The sequence below is a fragment of the Chaetura pelagica genome, unplaced genomic scaffold (assembly GCF_000747805.2).
Source record: "Chaetura pelagica isolate M959 unplaced genomic scaffold, ChaPel_1.0 scaffold405, whole genome shotgun sequence".
NCBI classification, from domain to species: domain Eukaryota; kingdom Metazoa; phylum Chordata; class Aves; order Apodiformes; family Apodidae; genus Chaetura; species Chaetura pelagica.
In genome coordinates, this window is record NW_009953489.1 from 4,674,001 (window position 1) to 4,694,265 (window position 20,265).

Consider the following 20,265-nt stretch of genomic DNA (forward strand, 5'->3'; position numbering starts at 1 on the left):
TAAATACACAAAATCAACAGGAACCCCTCTCTCCAAAATAACTCCTTGTGGTTCAGTTCCTGCAGATTCTACCCAGAAATAAAAGCCATGTGCATCCTCCTGGAGTGCAGACTCAGCATGTAAAATCAATGTCATCTTTTGAATCCTCAGCAGTCCCAGACAACCTTGTGCTGAAGATCCTGACAGAACGTCTCAATGCCCTGGACTGCATGACCAGTGGTTGGGTCCTTTCTGGCTTCCCAAGAGACAGAGACCAGGGGGAGCAGCTGCAGAACTCACAGATTATTCCAAACAGGTAAGGGAGAAATTTCACCATCCCAACCTTACGTATTGGAAAAATGTATTGATGGAAAGATACAGATTTTTATTGACATTGAGGCTGTTGCATCTTATTTCTGTAGTGCTTCCCTAGCTGGGAAAAGGGGTCCTTCTCCTGGAGAGTAGGAAATAGAGCACTGGCCTTACAAATCCTCCAGATGGCCAGACTGTGGGAGAGAGAAGAGGTTTGTTGTTCTGGTTATTTGTTTGAGTTACCTCTAAAGGCAAACCATAAGAAATGGATTAAAGTTTGGATTATATCAGAAGGTGTGTTTTATTTGCAGCAGGAGGGGGGATCTACATGTTCTGTCTTTAGCCTTGGCATAATAAGAGTCTGGAGCTGTGTTTGTATTGCCAGGAGCTGGTTATGAGACTTTTGGGTTTTGTGAAATAATTAAAAGCAACCTGAGAATTACATTTTATTTGAGCTATAATGAAGTGTTCAGAAATGCAATAGAAGAGAAATGAGCATCAAAAGAGGACTGTTATGACTGCCAGGCAAATAAAATAGGGTTGCTCTTTCCAGCTGGTCCAAAGGTGGTGTGGACTGGAAGTGCTGGTGCACCCATCAAAGCTGAGGGGCTTTTCCATTCCCCTCCCCAGGGTTCCTGGTTCAGTCCATGCCACTGGCTGACACAGTGACCATTCCAAAGGCATATGCTGGAAATTTGTAGCCTTTATGCTTCCAGGAAGCTTATTCTTCTCTTAAAAACTACTAGTGGAAAAGGTATATTAGCCACCTAAATGTTGAAGTTGGCAAAGTTACTCTTCTTGTCCCTTCTGTGTGGGTGCCCTTGGCCCCCTTCCCACTCCCCCTCAAGGGTGTAGCAGAAAGATGTGAAAGGGGAGGATTGAGTTGGAGAGAGAAAAAGAGGAGAATGGAAAGGGAGGGAGCTAGGAGTTGTGCCATCAAGGGTTAAAAATCAAAGCATGTGAAAACAGTAGTAGCTTTATTTAGTAAAAGACAAAATGCATCTTAAATGGCTATCCATGAAAAAAGGGAGAAAGGATCTTGAGAGTTCCACTGGATTCAGTTAAATAACATTTCCTGTGGATTCTTCTTCACGTGCATTTGGAAGGTGGGTCCTGAGTCCCTAAACATGCACCTGAGATCAGTGACAATACCCAAGTGTGTGCCATGTGCTCCCCTCCAGGATGGAGACCTCATCAGGAGAGGAAGAGCAGCTCATTATAAAACTGTGTGGAAATTTGGCAGGGATCCATCTGCTCAGCTGCCATTTCCCTTAAAGAGCTCTGCACCTTCCTAGCTGAGCTAAGAATTTGGCCCCTTCTATTTTCTACAGGGCTTGAAGTCAGGGACAAAAATAGACATCCTGCTACCTGATGGATTTTGGAGCTGATATTTTCCATGAGACTGAAGGAGTAGGTGTGGAAGGGAGAGAGGGTGATTACAAACAAAAGAACATATTGCAGCACAGGATAGCAGGGCAGTAATTCAGTTTCAGTTGTGATGCTGGTTATAAAACACTATCTGCAGAGGTGGTGTTTCTGACATCAGGAGAAAAACCTGATAGAATTATAGCCTTGAAATCAATCTGGGAATAGGATGCAGAAATCTATAAATCAGACAGAGAACAATCTACAAAGTCTCATTTTTAGGAGGGCTCTGTTGATGAAATTAGATTAAAATAAATTTACATATATATCAAGTTTATTATTAAAATCTAGTCACATCAGCAAACAAAATTATTTGTGAAAGAGCATGTTGCTCTGTGTTTTGAAGTCAAAGTAGACCTCTTTGGCTGATCAGAACACAGAGTTATTGTCTGCTTGTCAAGTCACAAATCTATTCCTTAGAGCTAATAAATGGTTAGTGTTCAAATACTATGTTTTATCTGACTCCCACCTCATAAAGCCAGTACCCATAATACTAAATTATACAGCATTGAGCAGGATCAGTCTCCTGACTCCTCCATCTTCTGGAAAGAAAAACAAACCTAGTAATTGATGGTGGAAAAGAAGGAAAATAAAGTTATTTGAAAACAAACAAAATGGGCTATAAAGTTTGTTAAAATGTAATAATAAAAAAAACACCCCTCATACAGCATCAACCACTGCATCCCAAGAACTGCCCTGGAACAACAAGGAAAATAATTCATTTTCCACTGAAAATAAGAAGGTGCAAGAAGCCATGTGCATCCTCCTGGAGTGCAGACTCAGCATGTAAAATCAATGTCATCTTTTGAATCCTCAGCAGTCCCAGACAACCTTGTGCTGAAGATCCTGACAGAACGTCTCAATGCCCTGGACTGCATGACCAGTGGTTGGGTCCTTTCTGGCTTCCCAAGAGACAGAGACCAGGGGGAGCAGCTGCAGAACTCACAGATTATTCCAAACAGGTAAGGGAGAAATTTCACCATCCCAACCTTACGTATTGGAAAAATGTATTGATGGAAAGATACAGATTTTTATTGACATTGAGGCTGTTGCATCTTATTTCTGTAGTGCTTCCCTAGCTGGGAAAAGGGGTCCTTCTCCTGGAGAGTAGGAAATAGAGCACTGGCCTTACAAATCCTCCAGATGGCCAGACTGTGGGAGAGAGAAGAGGTTTGTTGTTCTGGTTATTTGTTTGAGTTACCTCTAAAGGCAAACCATAAGAAATGGATTAAAGTTTGGATTATATCAGAAGGTGTGTTTTATTTGCAGCAGGAGGGGGGATCTACATGTTCTGTCTTTAGCCTTGGCATAATAAGAGTCTGGAGCTGTGTTTGTATTGCCAGGAGCTGGTTATGAGACTTTTGGGTTTTGTGAAATAATTAAAAGCAACCTGAGAATTACATTTTATTTGAGCTATAATGAAGTGTTCAGAAATGCAATAGAAGAGAAATGAGCATCAAAAGAGGACTGTTATGACTGCCAGGCAAATAAAATAGGGTTGCTCTTTCCAGCTGGTCCAAAGGTGGTGTGGACTGGAAGTGCTGGTGCACCCATCAAAGCTGAGGGGCTTTTCCATTCCCCTCCCCAGGGTTCCTGGTTCAGTCCATGCCACTGGCTGACACAGTGACCATTCCAAAGGCATATGCTGGAAATTTGTAGCCTTTATGCTTCCAGGAAGCTTATTCTTCTCTTAAAAACTACTAGTGGAAAAGGTATATTAGCCACCTAAATGTTGAAGTTGGCAAAGTTACTCTTCTTGTCCCTTCTGTGTGGGTGCCCTTGGCCCCCTTCCCACTCCCCCTCAAGGGTGTAGCAGAAAGATGTGAAAGGGGAGGATTGAGTTGGAGAGAGAAAAGAGGAGAATGGAAAGGGAGGGAGCTAGGAGTTGTGCCATCAAGGGTTAAAAATCAAAGCATGTGAAAACAGTAGTAGCTTTATTTAGTAAAAGACAAAATGCATCTTAAATGGCTATCCATGAAAAAAGGGAGAAAGGATCTTGAGAGTTCCACTGGATTCAGTTAAATAACATTTCCTGTGGATTCTTCTTCACGTGCATTTGGAAGGTGGGTCCTGAGTCCCTAAACATGCACCTGAGATCAGTGACAATACCCAAGTGTGTGCCATGTGCTCCCCTCCAGGATGGAGACCTCATCAGGAGAGGAAGAGCAGCTCATTATAAAACTGTGTGGAAATTTGGCAGGGATCCATCTGCTCAGCTGCCATTTCCCTTAAAGAGCTCTGCACCTTCCTAGCTGAGCTAAGAATTTGGCCCCTTCTATTTTCTACAGGGCTTGAAGTCAGGGACAAAAATAGACATCCTGCTACCTGATGGATTTTGGAGCTGATATTTTCCATGAGACTGAAGGAGTAGGTGTGGAAGGGAGAGAGGGTGATTACAAACAAAAGAACATATTGCAGCACAGGATAGCAGGGCAGTAATTCAGTTTCAGTTGTGATGCTGGTTATAAAACACTATCTGCAGAGGTGGTGTTTCTGACATCAGGAGAAAAACCTGATAGAATTATAGCCTTGAAATCAATCTGGGAATAGGATGCAGAAATCTATAAATCAGACAGAGAACAATCTACAAAGTCTCATTTTTAGGAGGGCTCTGTTGATGAAATTAGATTAAAATAAATTTACATATATATCAAGTTTATTATTAAAATCTAGTCACATCAGCAAACAAAATTATTTGTGAAAGAGCATGTTGCTCTGTGTTTTGAAGTCAAAGTAGACCTCTTTGGCTGATCAGAACACAGAGTTATTGTCTGCTTGTCAAGTCACAAATCTATTCCTTAGAGCTAATAAATGGTTAGTGTTCAAATACTATGTTTTATCTGACTCCCACCTCATAAAGCCAGTACCCATAATACTAAATTATACAGCATTGAGCAGGATCAGTCTCCTGACTCCTCCATCTTCTGGAAAGAAAAACAAACCTAGTAATTGATGGTGGAAAAGAAGGAAAATAAAGTTATTTGAAAACAAACAAAATGGGCTATAAAGTTTGTTAAAATGTAATAATAAAAAAAACACCCCTCATACAGCATCAACCACTGCATCCCAAGAACTGCCCTGGAACAACAAGGAAAATAATTCATTTTCCACTGAAAATAAGAAGGTGCAAGGTTTTCTTTAGATTAGAATTTGCAGTAGAGTGAAGCTTTGCTTACAGACTGGAAGAGGAAAACCTGCCTGTATCAGACAAAACCTGTCTAGCAAAGGAGACATGTGCTGCTTCCTACATTCCCCCCTGTGAAGCAGTTACTGCTTAAGTGGACAGGATCCTAATCCTATTGAACTGTGGCAGCCTTTAGGGCAAATGAGAAGCTGAATCTATTAGTGGTCTCTCAGCTATCTGGGAAAAGAACCATTAACCACTTTAGTGCCTCTGGTAAGTGGGAATCTAAATACAATTACAGGTTGGCATCTGAAGCTCAGGACTCAAGCAAAGGGCTGAGTTCAGCTCTTCATCCAAGTGAGGGTAAATAGGCAATTTGATTTTTTGGGGGTGTTTTTTAAATTATTGTTAATGCTTGAGTAACCATAAGAAATCTGTAGTGTAGCCCTGGATAGTCCTCATGGAGTGAAAACTCTACTGTTTACCAAAATATTTCTCATCCCCTTCTCCTCTCTCCCAAACTTCCAGTTAAAATCTGCTTCAGTGTCATCTGTTCTCTCTCCCTTGTTAGTGGCTTCTGCTGGTTCCAGGCCAGTTTAGGGCCAGCAGCAATTTAAGGAATCCCTGAGCCAGGGGGTCAATCTGCCCCACTCCCTAACAGCCCATTTTCCTTGACTTCATACTCCAGCTTTTGGCCTCCAGCACAACCTCTGGAAAGGAGTTTCACTTCTCTTCTACTGAGAACCAGCTGGATCTGTTCCCTGCTCCCATCTCCTACCACTCCTGATTTTATGAACCTCTTTTGTGTTTCTCTTCAGTCCCCTCTTCCCCAGGCAAAGAACCTTGGTCTGTTTATCTTTTCCTTTCCTAGAAGTCATTTCACTCCTCTGATCACTGTCTCTCCCTGTTCTCTACCTGCTCTCATTATTCTACCTGTTTCTTTGCTGAGATGGGACAACCAGAGCTGCCATCACTTTGGAGGGCAGCTCTGTGTGCTGCATCCTTATATACATAGCATAAATATATAAATATATATATATAAAAGCATAAATATTCACTATTTCAGTCTTAACTCCATTGCTCATCATTGCTGAAAGTCTTACCAGACGTTCTTGGGACAGATGTTGGAAGAATGCCTGGGGTGTGGAGGGGTGGGATGAACTTGAGGCCTGACCTAACAACACACATCTAATGTATTTCAAATACCCATTCTTCCCTATATTAAATGTTTTTTCTTTCCCAGCAGAGAAAACAAACAGCACAAGCTTCTCTAGTGCAAGTTTTCCAGCAGTGTTTTGTTTAGTTTTTATCATCTTGCACAATAGATTTCAAGCCTCTTTTTCCACACACTGCAAAGAACCTGGTGTTCAAACACTTGAGGAGAATGAGGTTTCTAATTTCTAAGGTGGAATCTGTGAATATGTTGAAAAAAAATAGAATGGAAAAAAAAGAGAAAATTAGTATTTTAATATATATTTTTTTAACTATTTGGTCTTTACATGGGGCTTTCATATCTCTGCAGCTGATCCCAGTGTGGATTAGGGATAATAAACAGCCTATTAATGGAGGCCTGAACTAGGAAATGGAGTTTGAATCAGCAGCAAAATTCACTGGCTGGTGAAGGTTAATAACTCCATTACTATCAGCTCTATTTTTTAGCCATTTGAAGAGCTAGGTGTTAGCCTTATCTTACTCCTCATTAATTGAGCTAATAGAACCCCAGTGACCCTGCAGTGCTGCCATTATCTGAGAGTTTACCAGACATGGACTGGAATATTTATCACTGAAAATGTACTCCTTCCATTTGTTTTTATATCCAAAATATTTCTGTTAGAGATTGGCTGCCTTCAGGTTTCTTTTTGTCTCTCCATTTCCTGGCTGTCTTCTGTAACAGCTACATCTTTGGAAATTAAATGTAAATGACTTAATTAAAATCCTATCAAGGAACAAGCTCAGTCCCAAAATAGTTGCATCAAGGAAACATAATAGTGATTGAATTATTCTGACATGGGGAAAAAAAAAATCTTACAGGGCATTTTAAAAACTTGTGGCCTAATTTAAATGATGGATATTGTGTATTTATAATAGATGTGGTTTTAATTGGTGGCACAGAAAAATCTGATGAGTAACAAAGAAGAAATGTTATCATTATATCTTCTTATGTTCTCCTCATTTTCAGGGGGGTGGGGAGGGAACAAACAAAAATGAGGTGGCAATCAAGGTGTTGAATCAGTACAATAACATTTGCCTGCACCAGGGAGAAATAGTAGGAAAAGTTCAAGTGACCTACGGAGGATTCGGGTTAATTTATAAAGAAAGTAGTAAAAATAACAGGCAGACCAATTCTCTTCTTCAATCATGCTCATTTCTTGTCTCTTCTGATTAGAAAGCAGCTCCCTCTTACCAGAGCCATTATCTGGTTGCTGCTTTACTGACTGTTGTCTTCACTAATGCTAATTGGTTTCCTTTTTATTATCACTTTGCACATCAGTGCTCCCATCTCAGCTCCTCTGCTCCTCTTGCCTCAAGATCTTCAGGGTCAAACTGATGGCTTTGGTAAAATGTCAGGGGAAAGACAGTGGGAGCTAAAGCAGCAGGATCTTCTTGGGGTCAGTGATATGGTCAGGAAGTAAAAAAAAACCCCTATTTTGGAAAAATGTGGTTTAGGGGATGAATTTTTCTTTGCCTTCCCCAGCTTAGAGGCTCTTGCCTTCTGAGCTGTGCTGACTGTGCATCATATGTAGCCACCCTGGGGGAGCACAACACCCTGGCCAAGTGAAGACAAGATTTTTTCCCCACCAAAATCCATCACAGATTGTGCTTATTGTGCAAAATTAGCACAACTGGTGAACGACTCATCTGCTTCATGGAGTGAGTGGGATCAATTTCATCCACAGTTGCTCCCCCCGTCGCCTTTTCCAAGCTACAATCATTCAGTCCTTGTGTTCTCTCTTGCTGTGAGTGCTGGGAGACTTACTCTGTTCATTGACAAGATTTTAATTGAGTAATTTAGCTTTGTTTCCTGATCCATCTCTATTGCAAGAGGCATCAATGAGCACTCCAGTAAATGGAGTGAAATCCAGCAGGGAGGCTCCCATTCCCTGTGTGTGAGAGTGACATGTGAGGAGTTGTACAGTGCTCTGCTGAGGAGGCTCTTTTGAGCAGTCACACCCACAGGCTCCTTCAGAGTGACACCTAATTCTCCACATATGGTGCATACAGAGAGTCCTCTGCCCTACACAAAGCTGGTGGAAACAGCTCCTGACACAGATTGTGGAGGTTTGGCCATTTCTGGGGCATCCTTCTCCTCCAGTCTCCCTCTTGTCCTGAGCAGGTTGTGCTCTCTCTTCCCCCACAGCACTAACCCAAAGAGAAGCTATTGCTGGTAAGTGACCCAAGAGACAGGAAATTGGATGGTTACAACAAAAAGATGGTGTCACTTCTGCTGCACATTCTGCCTGACCTATATTGGGTACCAGAAGAGCTTTTCTGACCAGGGGGAAGGTGTTAATGTGCATCTTGAGCCAACAACACCAAAGCACCAAATGCCATTTCAAAGCCCTTCCCTGGCTTTGCTGTAGGATGCTGCATTTGCTGTCACATGCTGCTTCTGCTCCAACAAGGAGAGAAGGTATATTTGGCTTCAGTTGTGGGAGGCAGGTATTATTTTTAGAAGTTACCTCATGCAAGCTCCCTTTGATGGCTGGAGTTTGTTTGGTGACATCCTGGATGCAGCAATTAAGGAGCTCTCTGATCTCAGGAAGCTTCCTAAGCCTCCGGGGAGAGAAAGAGGAAAATTTTCCATTTCTAAGTCAATCTTTTTATTTTTTTAAGGACCCCAACCCACATGCATAACCCTTTTGTCCTTTTGGTTAGTTAAAGGAGGGATATTTTCCTGCCTCTCCCAGCTGAGGAGGTCTTTGGAAACCTGAAGACTTTCTGTCCTGATTCTACTTATGTTGAAACCATTTTTCTCAGTAGATGCCACTGGCATCAAGGTTGCCTCTCTGGGCTCAAGGCCTGACTGGAGAGAGAGAAAATTCTAAAGTCAGTAGCCAAACTTGGCTGAATATTATTCTGAGTAAAAGTGAAAAGGTCACCCTTACATCTGGAGAGGTTAAAACTGAGTTTATGAAAGTCTGTCACTGCATTTAGTGCCTGGTGTTGTGAGCTCGGGGGCAGCAGGGGAACAACACCACAAATGCACTTTGCCTTTCAACTCCATCATTACTAGAATTCAGGAATTCTGGAGTCAAAACTTAGGACAAGATCATGTCTGCTGTGATTTAGTAGCCTCTTTTGGCTCTGAGACTAATCCCAGAGTAGGGCATTGCTCAGAGCTGGTGGGACCCTAAAAGCCACAGGCAGCAAGAACATGATGCTGCTTTTGCTTGGATTTTCCAAGCAGCAGGATCTGGGAAGACAAGTGCATCAGTCTGTAGCAAATAGAATACAGCTTGAGTGATTAAAACTGTCAAGTAATATTGCATATTGAATGGAGACTAGTTTGTCATTACCAGGAGGATTAGAAAGTGTAATCTTCATTAAAACACCCGGGGATTGATGGTTGTTTGCCTTGGAACAAGATGTTTGCTCAGAATCTTCTAGTGAGTAAATTTAGCAAGTGCAGGGCAATTGGAGAGAGCAGAACTGAGAACTGCCCAGGCTTTTTCTGCAGGGCAGATGCAGGAATGATCTCGTGTGCCTGACAGATGCACTGGGTCTAATTCTACTGGTCTGGATCACCTGCAGTCACATAAAGGTGTTAAGCACTATCACTTAAATGGGCTTCCTTTGGCTCAGGTGGAAGTGGTGACTCTGTGGTTTTGTGCTGTCTAAGGACAGTATTTCCTGTCCTGAAATACAGTGTGTTTCCAAAATGCTGTATTGCAGAACTATGTCCTTTGCGAGGCTTGAAATACATTTTGAGTAAGGCTTTTATCCATCCCATGCAGGCTGTTACCCTTCTCTAACACGTGCTGTGTTTCTGGAGCTCAGTGAGGTCCCTGCCATCCTTTAGTGCCTGAGAAAAACGACTTCTAAAAAACTGTAGTCTAATATTGCTCTGATTTGAATGCTAATTAATAGCCCACTTATATGGCCTGAGTGAAAGATCCAGAGGACAGCCTGTTCTTTTGATAGAACTGACCAAAGAACAAGGTACAGCAGGTTGAAAATCTATCATTTCATTTAACCTCCTGGTGAAGGCTCCTAATTTATGAACATGATTGAAAATAACTTCCAGGCCAAGTATATAGGAAGGCTTCCTATTCACACACTTGCAGTGAGATAAAAGGGTTTGAATTGGCCATTCATTTGCCCTAAAGTAAAAAAAAACAAAACAGAAACAAAATAAAACAGTTGTGGTATCTCAAGTTGGATTCTTCAGTTTGATGTGTATTTTCCTTGGCAGCGTTTGCAGTGAAACACTTGAACTGTCAAAGCAAAGCTGTGGCTGGGAGGAACTGCCTGTGTTTTTGTCAAGTTTACCTTCTCTTTTTAAGAAGTTTACCTTCCCTTTTACTCCAGTTGTAAATTTCTAACCTCCCTGGGTAAGACTGCATAGAATGAACTGGCACAGGAGCAAGTCCTGACCCTTCATCCCACCATTCAAAACAGAATCCCAGCTTGAAAACTTGCTGCCTTTTTTTGTTTAAAATGTTACTGCCAGTCCATAGTATTGAATCCAGGTTTTTATTAACTTTCTGTTATGAAACAGCTGGAATGTCTTTTGCTCAGTGGTTATTAAAGAGTTCTGGTCTTCCAAGTCTGTATTTCTCACAGGAAGTAGCTGTTACTCAGAAAAATCATCCCAAAAAGCCCAATAAAACCAGGGATGGCACGAGAGGAGCTTGAATATAATGACAGGGGAGAACTAAGAACAGGTTAATTTCTTAAAGGCTTTTCTGTGACCACCTTTGGGTGTCTGTTTGCAGTGCAAATGCAGGAGGTTCCATCACTACAGCTTCCAAATTGTTCCACCTGCAAAAAGTGAGAGCAGCTTCCTCTGATTCCTGAAGGGCAGGAGAGCTCCATGCTCAGCCTGAATATTTGGGTTGTAGTTTCCTGCCTGGTAGAGAATTTCTCCAGTGGTTCCTTAGTTCCTAATCCTGCTGCCTTCCTTCCCCCACCCCTACCTGACCCTGCTATAGATCTCAACTGTTGTTTTACCTTGTTGATGGTTTGTCTATATTTGCTTTAACCAGCTGCCCCTCTTTGCATGCAGCACTGGGACTCATCCCCTCTCTCCTATCAACAATAATTAGCCTTGTAAGACTAATGGAAGAAAACGTGTCTAATTACCCTGTTGAAGGCCCAATTATGTTATTAACATTTGTGGGCTATAAGCTAATGATGAGGAGAGCCTCTCATTTGCATAGCATTAAGTTAATTGAGCTGGAAGCTATGGGGTGGGTAGCAGTGATGAGAGCAGGATTCTGTTACAGAATGGATAATGATGACCAGAGCAGGACGATTCACCTGACAGGTTTATTAATTAACAGCTATCTGATTACCTAAAAGAAATGGCAAATGGCAGTCCTGAAAGGAGCTGCAGTCTTTTTTTTGTAATGAAAGATGCTGGATCACTGCTGATGTTCTGAGGTGATTGATGGTGGAAGCTCTTCAGTGGAAGCTCTACACGAAAACCTGACTGGTTTCCTCCCTGCCCTGGCAAAAAAATGGGCTGTGAAGGTCTGATCTTTCTAAATAAGCCTAATTCTTACCTGGTGCAGGAAGTAGAGCTGTGCCAGGGAATTTGTGTGGTTAGAGGAACAGTGTGTGTTTTGAAAATCCTTCATTGTTATGTGATCTGGGAGGTTTTTGCCCTTGAAAGAACCGGAGGATTTGATTTTGGCAAAGGTTTGTTGTTGTTTCTTTTTCCTGCTGGTGTTGGGCAGGATTCTGTTGTATTAGGGAGAAAGTAACTTTAAACATGCATTTTTTTCCTGGTATTTACAAACTGTGAGTGAAGGTGAATGCTCCCACCTTCAATGAATTTCTAGGTACAAACAGTTACACAAAGTTCTCAGGCTTTTTAAGGAGCAGGGAACTTTGGTTTGTTTAAACCAGGTCTAAGAATAAAAATCCCATCTTTTTCTTTTTGATTCCATGTCAGGTTCTATCTAGTTAATTCCAAACACGTGGTAATTCACAACAGATTCAGAGTGTTGTTTGCAGTACAGTGTCTTTTAGATGAAAAAAATCACTGTTTCCATGTTGTCTGTGCAGTCAGTCCAAGGCTGAGTAACTTGCTGTGCAGTTACTCATTGTTAGAAACACACACCCTGGTTCTGGATCTCCCTGAATGTCAAATATAGGTCCCAGTCAGCAGAACTTTTGTGATTTATTTTTTTTCCAGCTACATTGGGACTTTAAATCATGTGAAGTCCAGACCTAGGATACCCTGTTCATCCTGGAACAGTCTCTGGCCAAGCTTGTCCCAGGAAAAAAAACCCACCTGCACAAATTTTAGCCTTTCAGAGAACGACTTTTTATGAACTTAGGTGGCCTGGTGATTAGTGTTTCAATAGTAATAGGTTTGTGAAGAGAGGAGACACCATTATTTTGGTGTTGGAGAACTTGGATGCAGAAGGTTTCCCTGTGTTCTGTCACTGGCTCTTGTTAGGGACAGAGGAGCTGAGATCATTGCCTTGTTCTGATGTGGTAACGAGGCCAAAATTCCAGTTTACTGGCTACATACAGACATTCATAGATCACCACAGGCAATTCTGGTCAAAAAGAGAAAAAAAATATAAAATCAAAGATAAGTAATCTGGGAGAGTAGCTCCTGGTGCCCACCAACAGTCTGTAGGGTTTACTGGTGGGTCCAGTCACCTGCGACTGGATTAAGACCAGTTACTCTCCAGAACTGGGGACACCTGCGTGGTGTGGAACAAGTCAGGGAGAAGCATTTGTGTGACATTTACAAGGAGAATCTTCTGTTTCCTCCCAGCACCTGCTGGTGCAGAGCCTCGTGTCTGCAGTTGTGTAGAAATTAGCTAAAAAGGTTGTTGAAGAAACCTAACACAAGGAGTAAGTGTCTTTGCTGGAATTTAAACCCTGCACCCTCCTGGTCCTCATTAGCTTCCTGTGATCACTGAGCCACAACAGCCAGAGCTGGATAGAAATATCTGGGCTGGAGAAAGTGGTTTTTCTGCAGGTTGTTCTCTAGTTTGCCAAGGTGCCTTTGCTGTGTAAAACAGACAAATGCAGCATCAAGCCAGGAACTGACAGAGCAGAAATTATGTATTTAATTCAGACTTCTGTCTGGAGTGCTCATAAAAGCTTGATCATGATAGAGGGGCCAATAAACATCTGGGAACATAAATATTTCTGTAGGAAATGGCTTTGTGAAACATTTAGTTGTTGAGTAATAAGAAGAACAGAGAAAATCAGAAGAGTAGGAATCTCTAGGTACTGATCTGCTGGGTTATAGATGTTGCACTGATAATAATATTGAGGGAGAGTTTTTATGGGACCAGTAGCAACAAATACATTAAGTCCTGCACTTTTTCCTAACGTCTTCATCTTCTTGTGCTGGCCCCACTTTGCAAGCTCTGCTGCTCCAGAGCTCAGCTTGAAGCCTAGAAAAGCAGTAGATGAGACCTAGGGATGCTGAGCCTCTGCTGGGACACGAGGGTTTAAGTCCCTGAGGTTGCATGAGCTGAGGGTTTTGAGCAGGCAGAGCAAAACCTTGGAGTCTTGGGCCATGATCTGCTCACCAGGGGGATGGATCAAAGTCTCCAGTAGGGCCAGGGCAGGGTTTGCTGCCAGGAGAAATAAAACTGTGAGAGGACTTCAGGGAAAATGATGCTCTCTTTGTCTTTTGTGGGTTTTTCCTGAAACATCCATTACTGGAGTGTTTAGGCATTGGTCCAGCCAGGCAGCACAAGGATATCTATTTTAGAAAGACACTCAAAAAGTACTTTAAATGGCCAAATTGTAGAACAAAACATTCTGGCAGCACAGCTGGTGCTCTTGTCAGTCTGTAGGCTAGAAAATAAGCAGAGAAACCTGTAAGAAAAAGAAAACCAACCTGGGAATAGCTAATCAGGTTAGAAGCAAAGCTTTGGCTGCAAGGATTTTTGAGGGCTGTAGAGAAAAACAGAATAAGATTAGAAAATGTTTGTCCATCCTGGATGACAGATGTGGGGGAAGATGTAATCATTTGTTACTCCTCTTTTTTCCTTGGAAAACAAGCAGCAGCTCTGAGCTGGCAGGCAGAGTGAAATGCAGTTAGCAAAAGTAATGGGAGTTGAAAGTTTGACCTTTTGTGATGGAAATTTGATATGAAAAAAGGGTCTTTTGATAATTTCTCTACCCAATCAGGTACGGGAGATGTCTTGATCCTGTTTCCTCATTTGCATGCTCACTGATCTCATGTGAAAACCCAATCATTCAGAAATATTGGGACGTCAACAGAAATGTTACAAGCAAGGAGCTGTTTTATCTGAAAGGTCTCAGGATATCACCTCTTTATTTTTCACTCCAGTGGCCTGATCTCTTCTTCATGATTCCATGTTTTTATTGGCAGGATAAGCTGAACATATTGAAATGCAAACAGCCCTTTCCACATTGAACCAAAATCTGGGAGGTTTTTTTTTTGTCTGATTGTATCCAGGGCACTTCAAAAGCAACAAAGAACATATTTCTTTGGCAGTCACTCTGATTTCTTGACATTGTCAAGTCCTGATGTTTCCTCTTGCAATCACTGGCAGGACGTGGTTCCTGGGTCTGTGTCTCACCTCTGGTTTTTCCCCACCTGAGGCCCAAGTTGATGCAGCTCATTGTTTGTGGGACCAGCAGGACAGGTCACAGACACAGCCACAAACACACCCCGTGTTGTTATCCCAGGAGCTGAGGGTCATAAATACATTGCATGGATTTTACCAGTTTGCAGATCCATTTAATCCAACAATGGTGTCAATTCAAACCCTACCCAGCTCACATGTGGGCTTTCAACCATGTGTGCAACTGTCCAGATGATGATCTGGCCAGTCAGATTCCAGATCCTACCCACTTAGGTGAGTTTCGGATCAACTTTATCTCCCAGACAACCTAACCTTTCCATTTTCTAGCACAGACAATCCAATTCCATTTTACTCAGCCCCACGGTGGGTTAATGGCAAGTGTTCCTGCTGTGGGTCTGGTGTCATTGTCCCTTATTTCAGAGATCACCTATTAAACTAATACCTTAAACCAAACTTTTGAATTGCTCAACCCAGAAGCTGGGGACAAACTAACAATATATGGTAGTTCTGAACAAAGGAAATAATTTAAAGTAATTTTTGGGTTTGGATGCTGCCTTTATAACATCAGGGTCAAGCAACATCAGAAAAGGTTTTTCTTTAGTATCCACAGGTTTTTGGGTTTTTCCCACCTGTTTCTCCACCTGGACAATCTGGGCCTGCTAATCTGGAGCCTGTCCTGGGAAACAATCTATGGCTCCTTCTTTTTCAGGCTCCTTATGCTTGCTCTGCTATTTAGAAACAAGGAAGTGTTCACTGAATCTAAGTCTCCTGCCTCCCTGGGGAACAGCTGCAACGATATTCTGCTTTTGTGGTGTGATGTAATTCTTGATACACAACAATTCCAGCAGGAGGGCAGAGATGGGTTCATAGTTTAGTGTTGAGGCACTTGGCTGAGAGATGGTTCATCACTGGAATGTCAAGGTGAAGCTGGCACGTTTGGAAGAGCTCTCCTGAGCACCAAAACCTTCCTTGAAACTGGTATGGCTTCTGCACAGAGTTTGGCTTCTGGCACACCAGTACATCCTCTGGTTTCTCTGGAGCAGGTGGGTTTGGAGAGGGGATATTCCATGCCTTGTGCTTTTGGTGGAGCACGTGTGGAGGAGAGACACATCCAGGGGCATCCATGCAGGGACTGCTTTCCAAAGCCAAATCCTGGAGGGAATGGGTGTGAGGAGAGGGATGAACCAGATTATAAACTTTACATAATAGGGTGTCTGGAAAGTCACTTAGTTGGTGTTTGTACAACACTTGGAAAAGTGAAGCTGTGAATGAGACAGGAGGTCAGGGCTTCCCCTGGTGCTCCTCAGGTGGGTGACAACATGCAATGCACCTTGTCAGGGACCTGTGGAAGTTCAGTCTCCATCACTGACCCCCAGAAAAAACATATTTCCCCAGCTTGTTCTTTATCCAATAGATTTAAGGGTCTAACCATAAATTAGTGCCTGTGTTTAGGATCTTTAACTGATAGTGCCCAATTTCTTCAGCCATCCCTGTACTTCTGGGTACAGGCTGGGATTTCATTGCTGGAAGTTTGACTGTTTTGACTGAGAACACGAGTGACTTGACTGGTACCATCTGCAAGTCAAGAGAACCCTTTTCATGGAATCCTGGCCTGTCAGCTGGGGAGGGGTGTGTTGTAAGGCAGCAGAAATGGTAAAATCCCCCATTCCTTGTGTAATAATCCCAAGGTTGGGGTGTGACCAGTGAGCAGCTCTCAGAGCAGGACACTGAGCATCCTCCCAGCTGGGAAATCAACCTTCATCTCTCACATATTTCAGAGGATTGAACCATGTCAGCTAAACCACGATGTACATTCCTGATAACCACAGCAATTTAGCTCCTCCCTGCTGGATTTTTTTTTAAATATACCTCTTTCCTCTCTTGCTCCTCAGGATTAAAAAATCATCATAATAAACCAGTTTAGTGTACCAATATTTTCTCTGCTGTGAAGTCAGCATAGAATATGAGTGTCCAGAAAGTTGTAAAACAAAAGACTATCATATGTTGCACCTTTTAATCATGTAATTGCTGAGTGACATTTAACTCTGAGGCTTTAAGTTACTCCTTTGTCAGCCAAGCTTCTCCTGCTGCCCCTCTCCTGCCTCCCTCCTCCCGGAGCCACCTGCTTTTTGCAGAGTAGGGCTTTAACTACACTGAAGTTTGGCTGGGCTTCTACATATTACAGCAGCAACACGAAAGCAAACAATTGAAGTATTTGAGAGCAATGAAATATGTATGGCTATCTGTGACAGCCCCATAAAGCAGAGCAATTAGCCACGTAATCCGAGGCTGCCCAAGCCCACGGTTCCCTATTAGTTAAATGCTTTTTGTACGTCCTCAGCCCATCAAATCAACTAACACTTCCTTTAATTGGTTCATGAATTATCCAGCTCGGCTGCATTATCATTTAATCATCAGTAAACATTCCTGGGGCCTGCTGTAAAAGTGGAGAGCCCTCATTAATTCCTTAATTTCAGCAGATGGAAGGGGAGGGGGGATGAAGGGAGGCAGCCCCAGCGCCTGGGGCAGGGGAAGGAGGGGAAAAAACTGGGGGGGGCTTTTAGGGTGGGGTTTGAATTTGTATTTTTTTTTTCCAGGGCTGTCAGAAACTCAATCTGGGAGCTGTCAGCAGCTTGGACCCGTTTTCCCCCTCCCCTCCCTCCCCTGCCTTCACCCCACCCACTGCTGCAAGTGACTGACGGATTCATAGGGAGCCTTGTCAGCCCGACTTTAAACATCAAGCCAGCGGGTAAACCAAGCCCAGTGTAAATTAATTCTTGTCTTACGGGCCCCCCCTTCTCTGTCCCCATGAATATTTCATGGCGGGCAGCATAAATATTAATTCTAATAGCTCTGCACAGTGGTTATTATTTCTGTTTTATGACAAATATTCATAAAATATTCAGGAGCCTTTTTTAGAACATTTACACACTTGATTGTGAATTTTCCCAGCTTCCTGGGGACACAGTAAACATATTGGGGTTCTCTTGATGGACTTTTTTCTCTCTTAATTAATACTACGCCACATTAATATTTCATCAGATTTAGTTTTCTTTTCCCCAGAAGTGAACCCTATTACATTTGAGGATTTATTTGACAGTATTTAAACAGGGAATTTTTATTCCCTATTATGAATTTGGTTTCCTTTGACGCATATATAAAATGACACATTAGAGTCCATTCTTTTATTCCCTCCCCTTGCCCCCAAATCATGTGCTTTTATGGTGCCAGTTCTTTTATTTAGTTTGTTTTATATCCCAAATATTCTAGCAACAGCAAAAGTTAAGGTTTAAGTGATGGGGGTGTGGGAGTCGAATGTAGAATTCTAAAGGAACACCTAAGATTAAATATAATTTGCTGTAAATTTGGCTCCATTTATTTAATAAGGAAGAAAAGTGTGGGTTTCCTTGTCAGGAGCAGGAGGTGCTAAGGAAAAGCTGCAGACAGGTAGCAAAGGCATCAGTTCTGAGATGAGTTTGCTAGTGCTTAATCCTGGAGTTCCCACTCAAAGATTTGCTTTGCAGACTCGAATTATTGCAGGGGAGGGTTGCAAACATCTGAGGGAACACAGCTGCATTTGGGGAAGTGGGTCCAGGTTCCTGACCTCGGGCCTCTCGGGCTGCAGATGCTTTTGATTATCTGAGCCTGGGTTTGATTAACCCTGTGACTGGTGGAACTGGTGGCAGCCACAGTGGTCCAGAGCAGGACTGGCTGCCACCTTCTCCATCCTCTGCTGTGGTTCAGAAAGCACTGCTGGAATGAACTCCAGGGGGAATGCAAAGATGCTGGAATAACAGCTGAGAGGAAAAAGGAGGCAAAGAATAAAAATGAGGGGAGAAATGTAAAGCAGTTTGGGATGGAGGTGCTAATGCATCCGAGCCTTGTTACATAGGGGAAGAGTTAATGTTGCCTCCTCAAAAGAAGCTTTACAAAATGCCTTGAAGCCCCTGGTAGGAAAGCACTGGCTCTGTAGCTGGATGTCTGTGCAGCATTGGCACAGCCTGTGCTTGTGCAGAGCTGTCACCTAGAGTGGCTGGGGCTGCTGGAAGCCTGTGTGACACCAGTGGAGCTGCTTTGCTTTATCCCACCTTCAGGTCCAGCCCATTGTTCCCTCTTTCCCCTGCACAAGCTGCTGTGGCAGCCCCTGGGCTGCTGTTGAGATCCCAGGCTGGTGGGGGGAGATCCAGGAGGGACCTGGCACAGCTAATGGGTGGGTGGAAAACATCTACCAGAGTCATTACTCTGCACTGCTGGGGAAGGGAAGGAACATCTGCAGCTACCAAGGTTGTTGTTCATCTCTCTCCCCTGGCCAGAAGCCACGTCCTGGGAATAGTGCCCCACTTAGCTGCCTTTTGTAGTTATTGGACAGAAATGCAGCCATTTGAAAGGAAAGATCCAGTGTCTGGGAGCAGATTGTCATCCCATGAGTCATTATAGGAGCTCGAGGAGCAAAACACTTGTGCTGATTAACCTGTGTTTCAGTGTTTATGCAACGTATTTTCCCTCATGGTCAAAACCTAGAGGGTGAAATTACTTCCCAAAATAGAGTCAAGCCTCTTTCATCAGAAGATACCCCAGAATTTGAAAGACATCAGTGAATAAAACCTCCCACCAGCTCCTTGCATAAATAAGAGATAAGGATAATTTAATCCATTGCAGAGACATGCAGAAGCAGTATTTAGGTTGGGAAGTTGCTAAGATCCATGTCCAGTCAATAGTGCAACCTCAGAAGATCATTTGTAGTCTGGCTGCCCATGGGCAAAATACCTTGTTTATGGCTGGAGAGAAACCTGACCAATCTGGGGAAAAGGAAGGTGGGATCTATGTAACCAGTTTAAATTTAAAGAGGGGATTTGGGGATGCAGAATGTAATTATGGAAATATAATATGGTCAGAATCCTGTGGCTGGGCCCCTTGTTCTTGAGAAGAGGCTTAGCCAAGCTTTCAGGTTCAAGGTGTCTTAATCCTACAGGAAAGGGAACATTCTTTAGGGGAGTTGATTGGTCCAACCAGCTACCTGGGGTGGCCTTTGAGAGAGCTCCTCACACTTCACCAGCCTCATCTCTGCTTCAGCTTTATATCTCAGCTACAAATCTGTAGCCATCATGTGTGTTGTCAGAGCTGGGTCCTCTAGGAGAGGCTGAGGGAGCTGGGGCTGTTCCTGAAGTTACATTCTCATCCTTGACATTCCTCATCACCTGGGGTTGCTCTGAATGAACATTGGTGAAGGGGAGGACAGGAGGTTGAGGAGGGACCTCATTGGCCTCTGCAACTACCTGAGAGGAGGTTGTGGTGAGGTGGGTGTTGGGCTTTTCTCCCCAGTGACCAGCAATAGGACAAGAAATGGGGTCAGGTTGTGCCAGGGGAGGTTCAGATGGGATATTAGGGAAAAATTCTTAACTGAAAGAGTGGTGAGACCTTGGAACAGGCTGCTCAGGGAGGTGGTGGAGGCACCATCCCTGGAGGTGTTGAAAATAGAGGTGGACTTGATGTTTCAGGAGATGGTTTAGTGGTTAGGGGTTGTAGGGCTGGTGGTTGGACTTGATGATCTTGAGGGTTTTTTCCAACCTTGATGATTCTATGATTCCATGGGGAATTGTGTCACAGCATCAGATAACACTGTGTTGTTATCTCCATATTGACTGATGTTCTGTGCCTTATGAAAGGCTCAAT

General features: G+C 43.0%; 1 protein-coding gene across 1 annotated transcript in view; it reads left to right on the forward strand.

The window, feature by feature from the left end:
* AK8 (adenylate kinase 8) overlaps positions 1-20,265 on the forward strand; it is an 81,304-nt gene that overhangs the window by 52,490 nt on the left and 8,549 nt on the right. Inside the window, exon 11 of the mRNA XM_009998976.1 lies at positions 154-295. Within this exon, the coding sequence (XP_009997278.1) occupies positions 154-295 (142 nt within the window). The remainder of the gene's footprint in view (positions 1-153; positions 296-20,265) is intronic.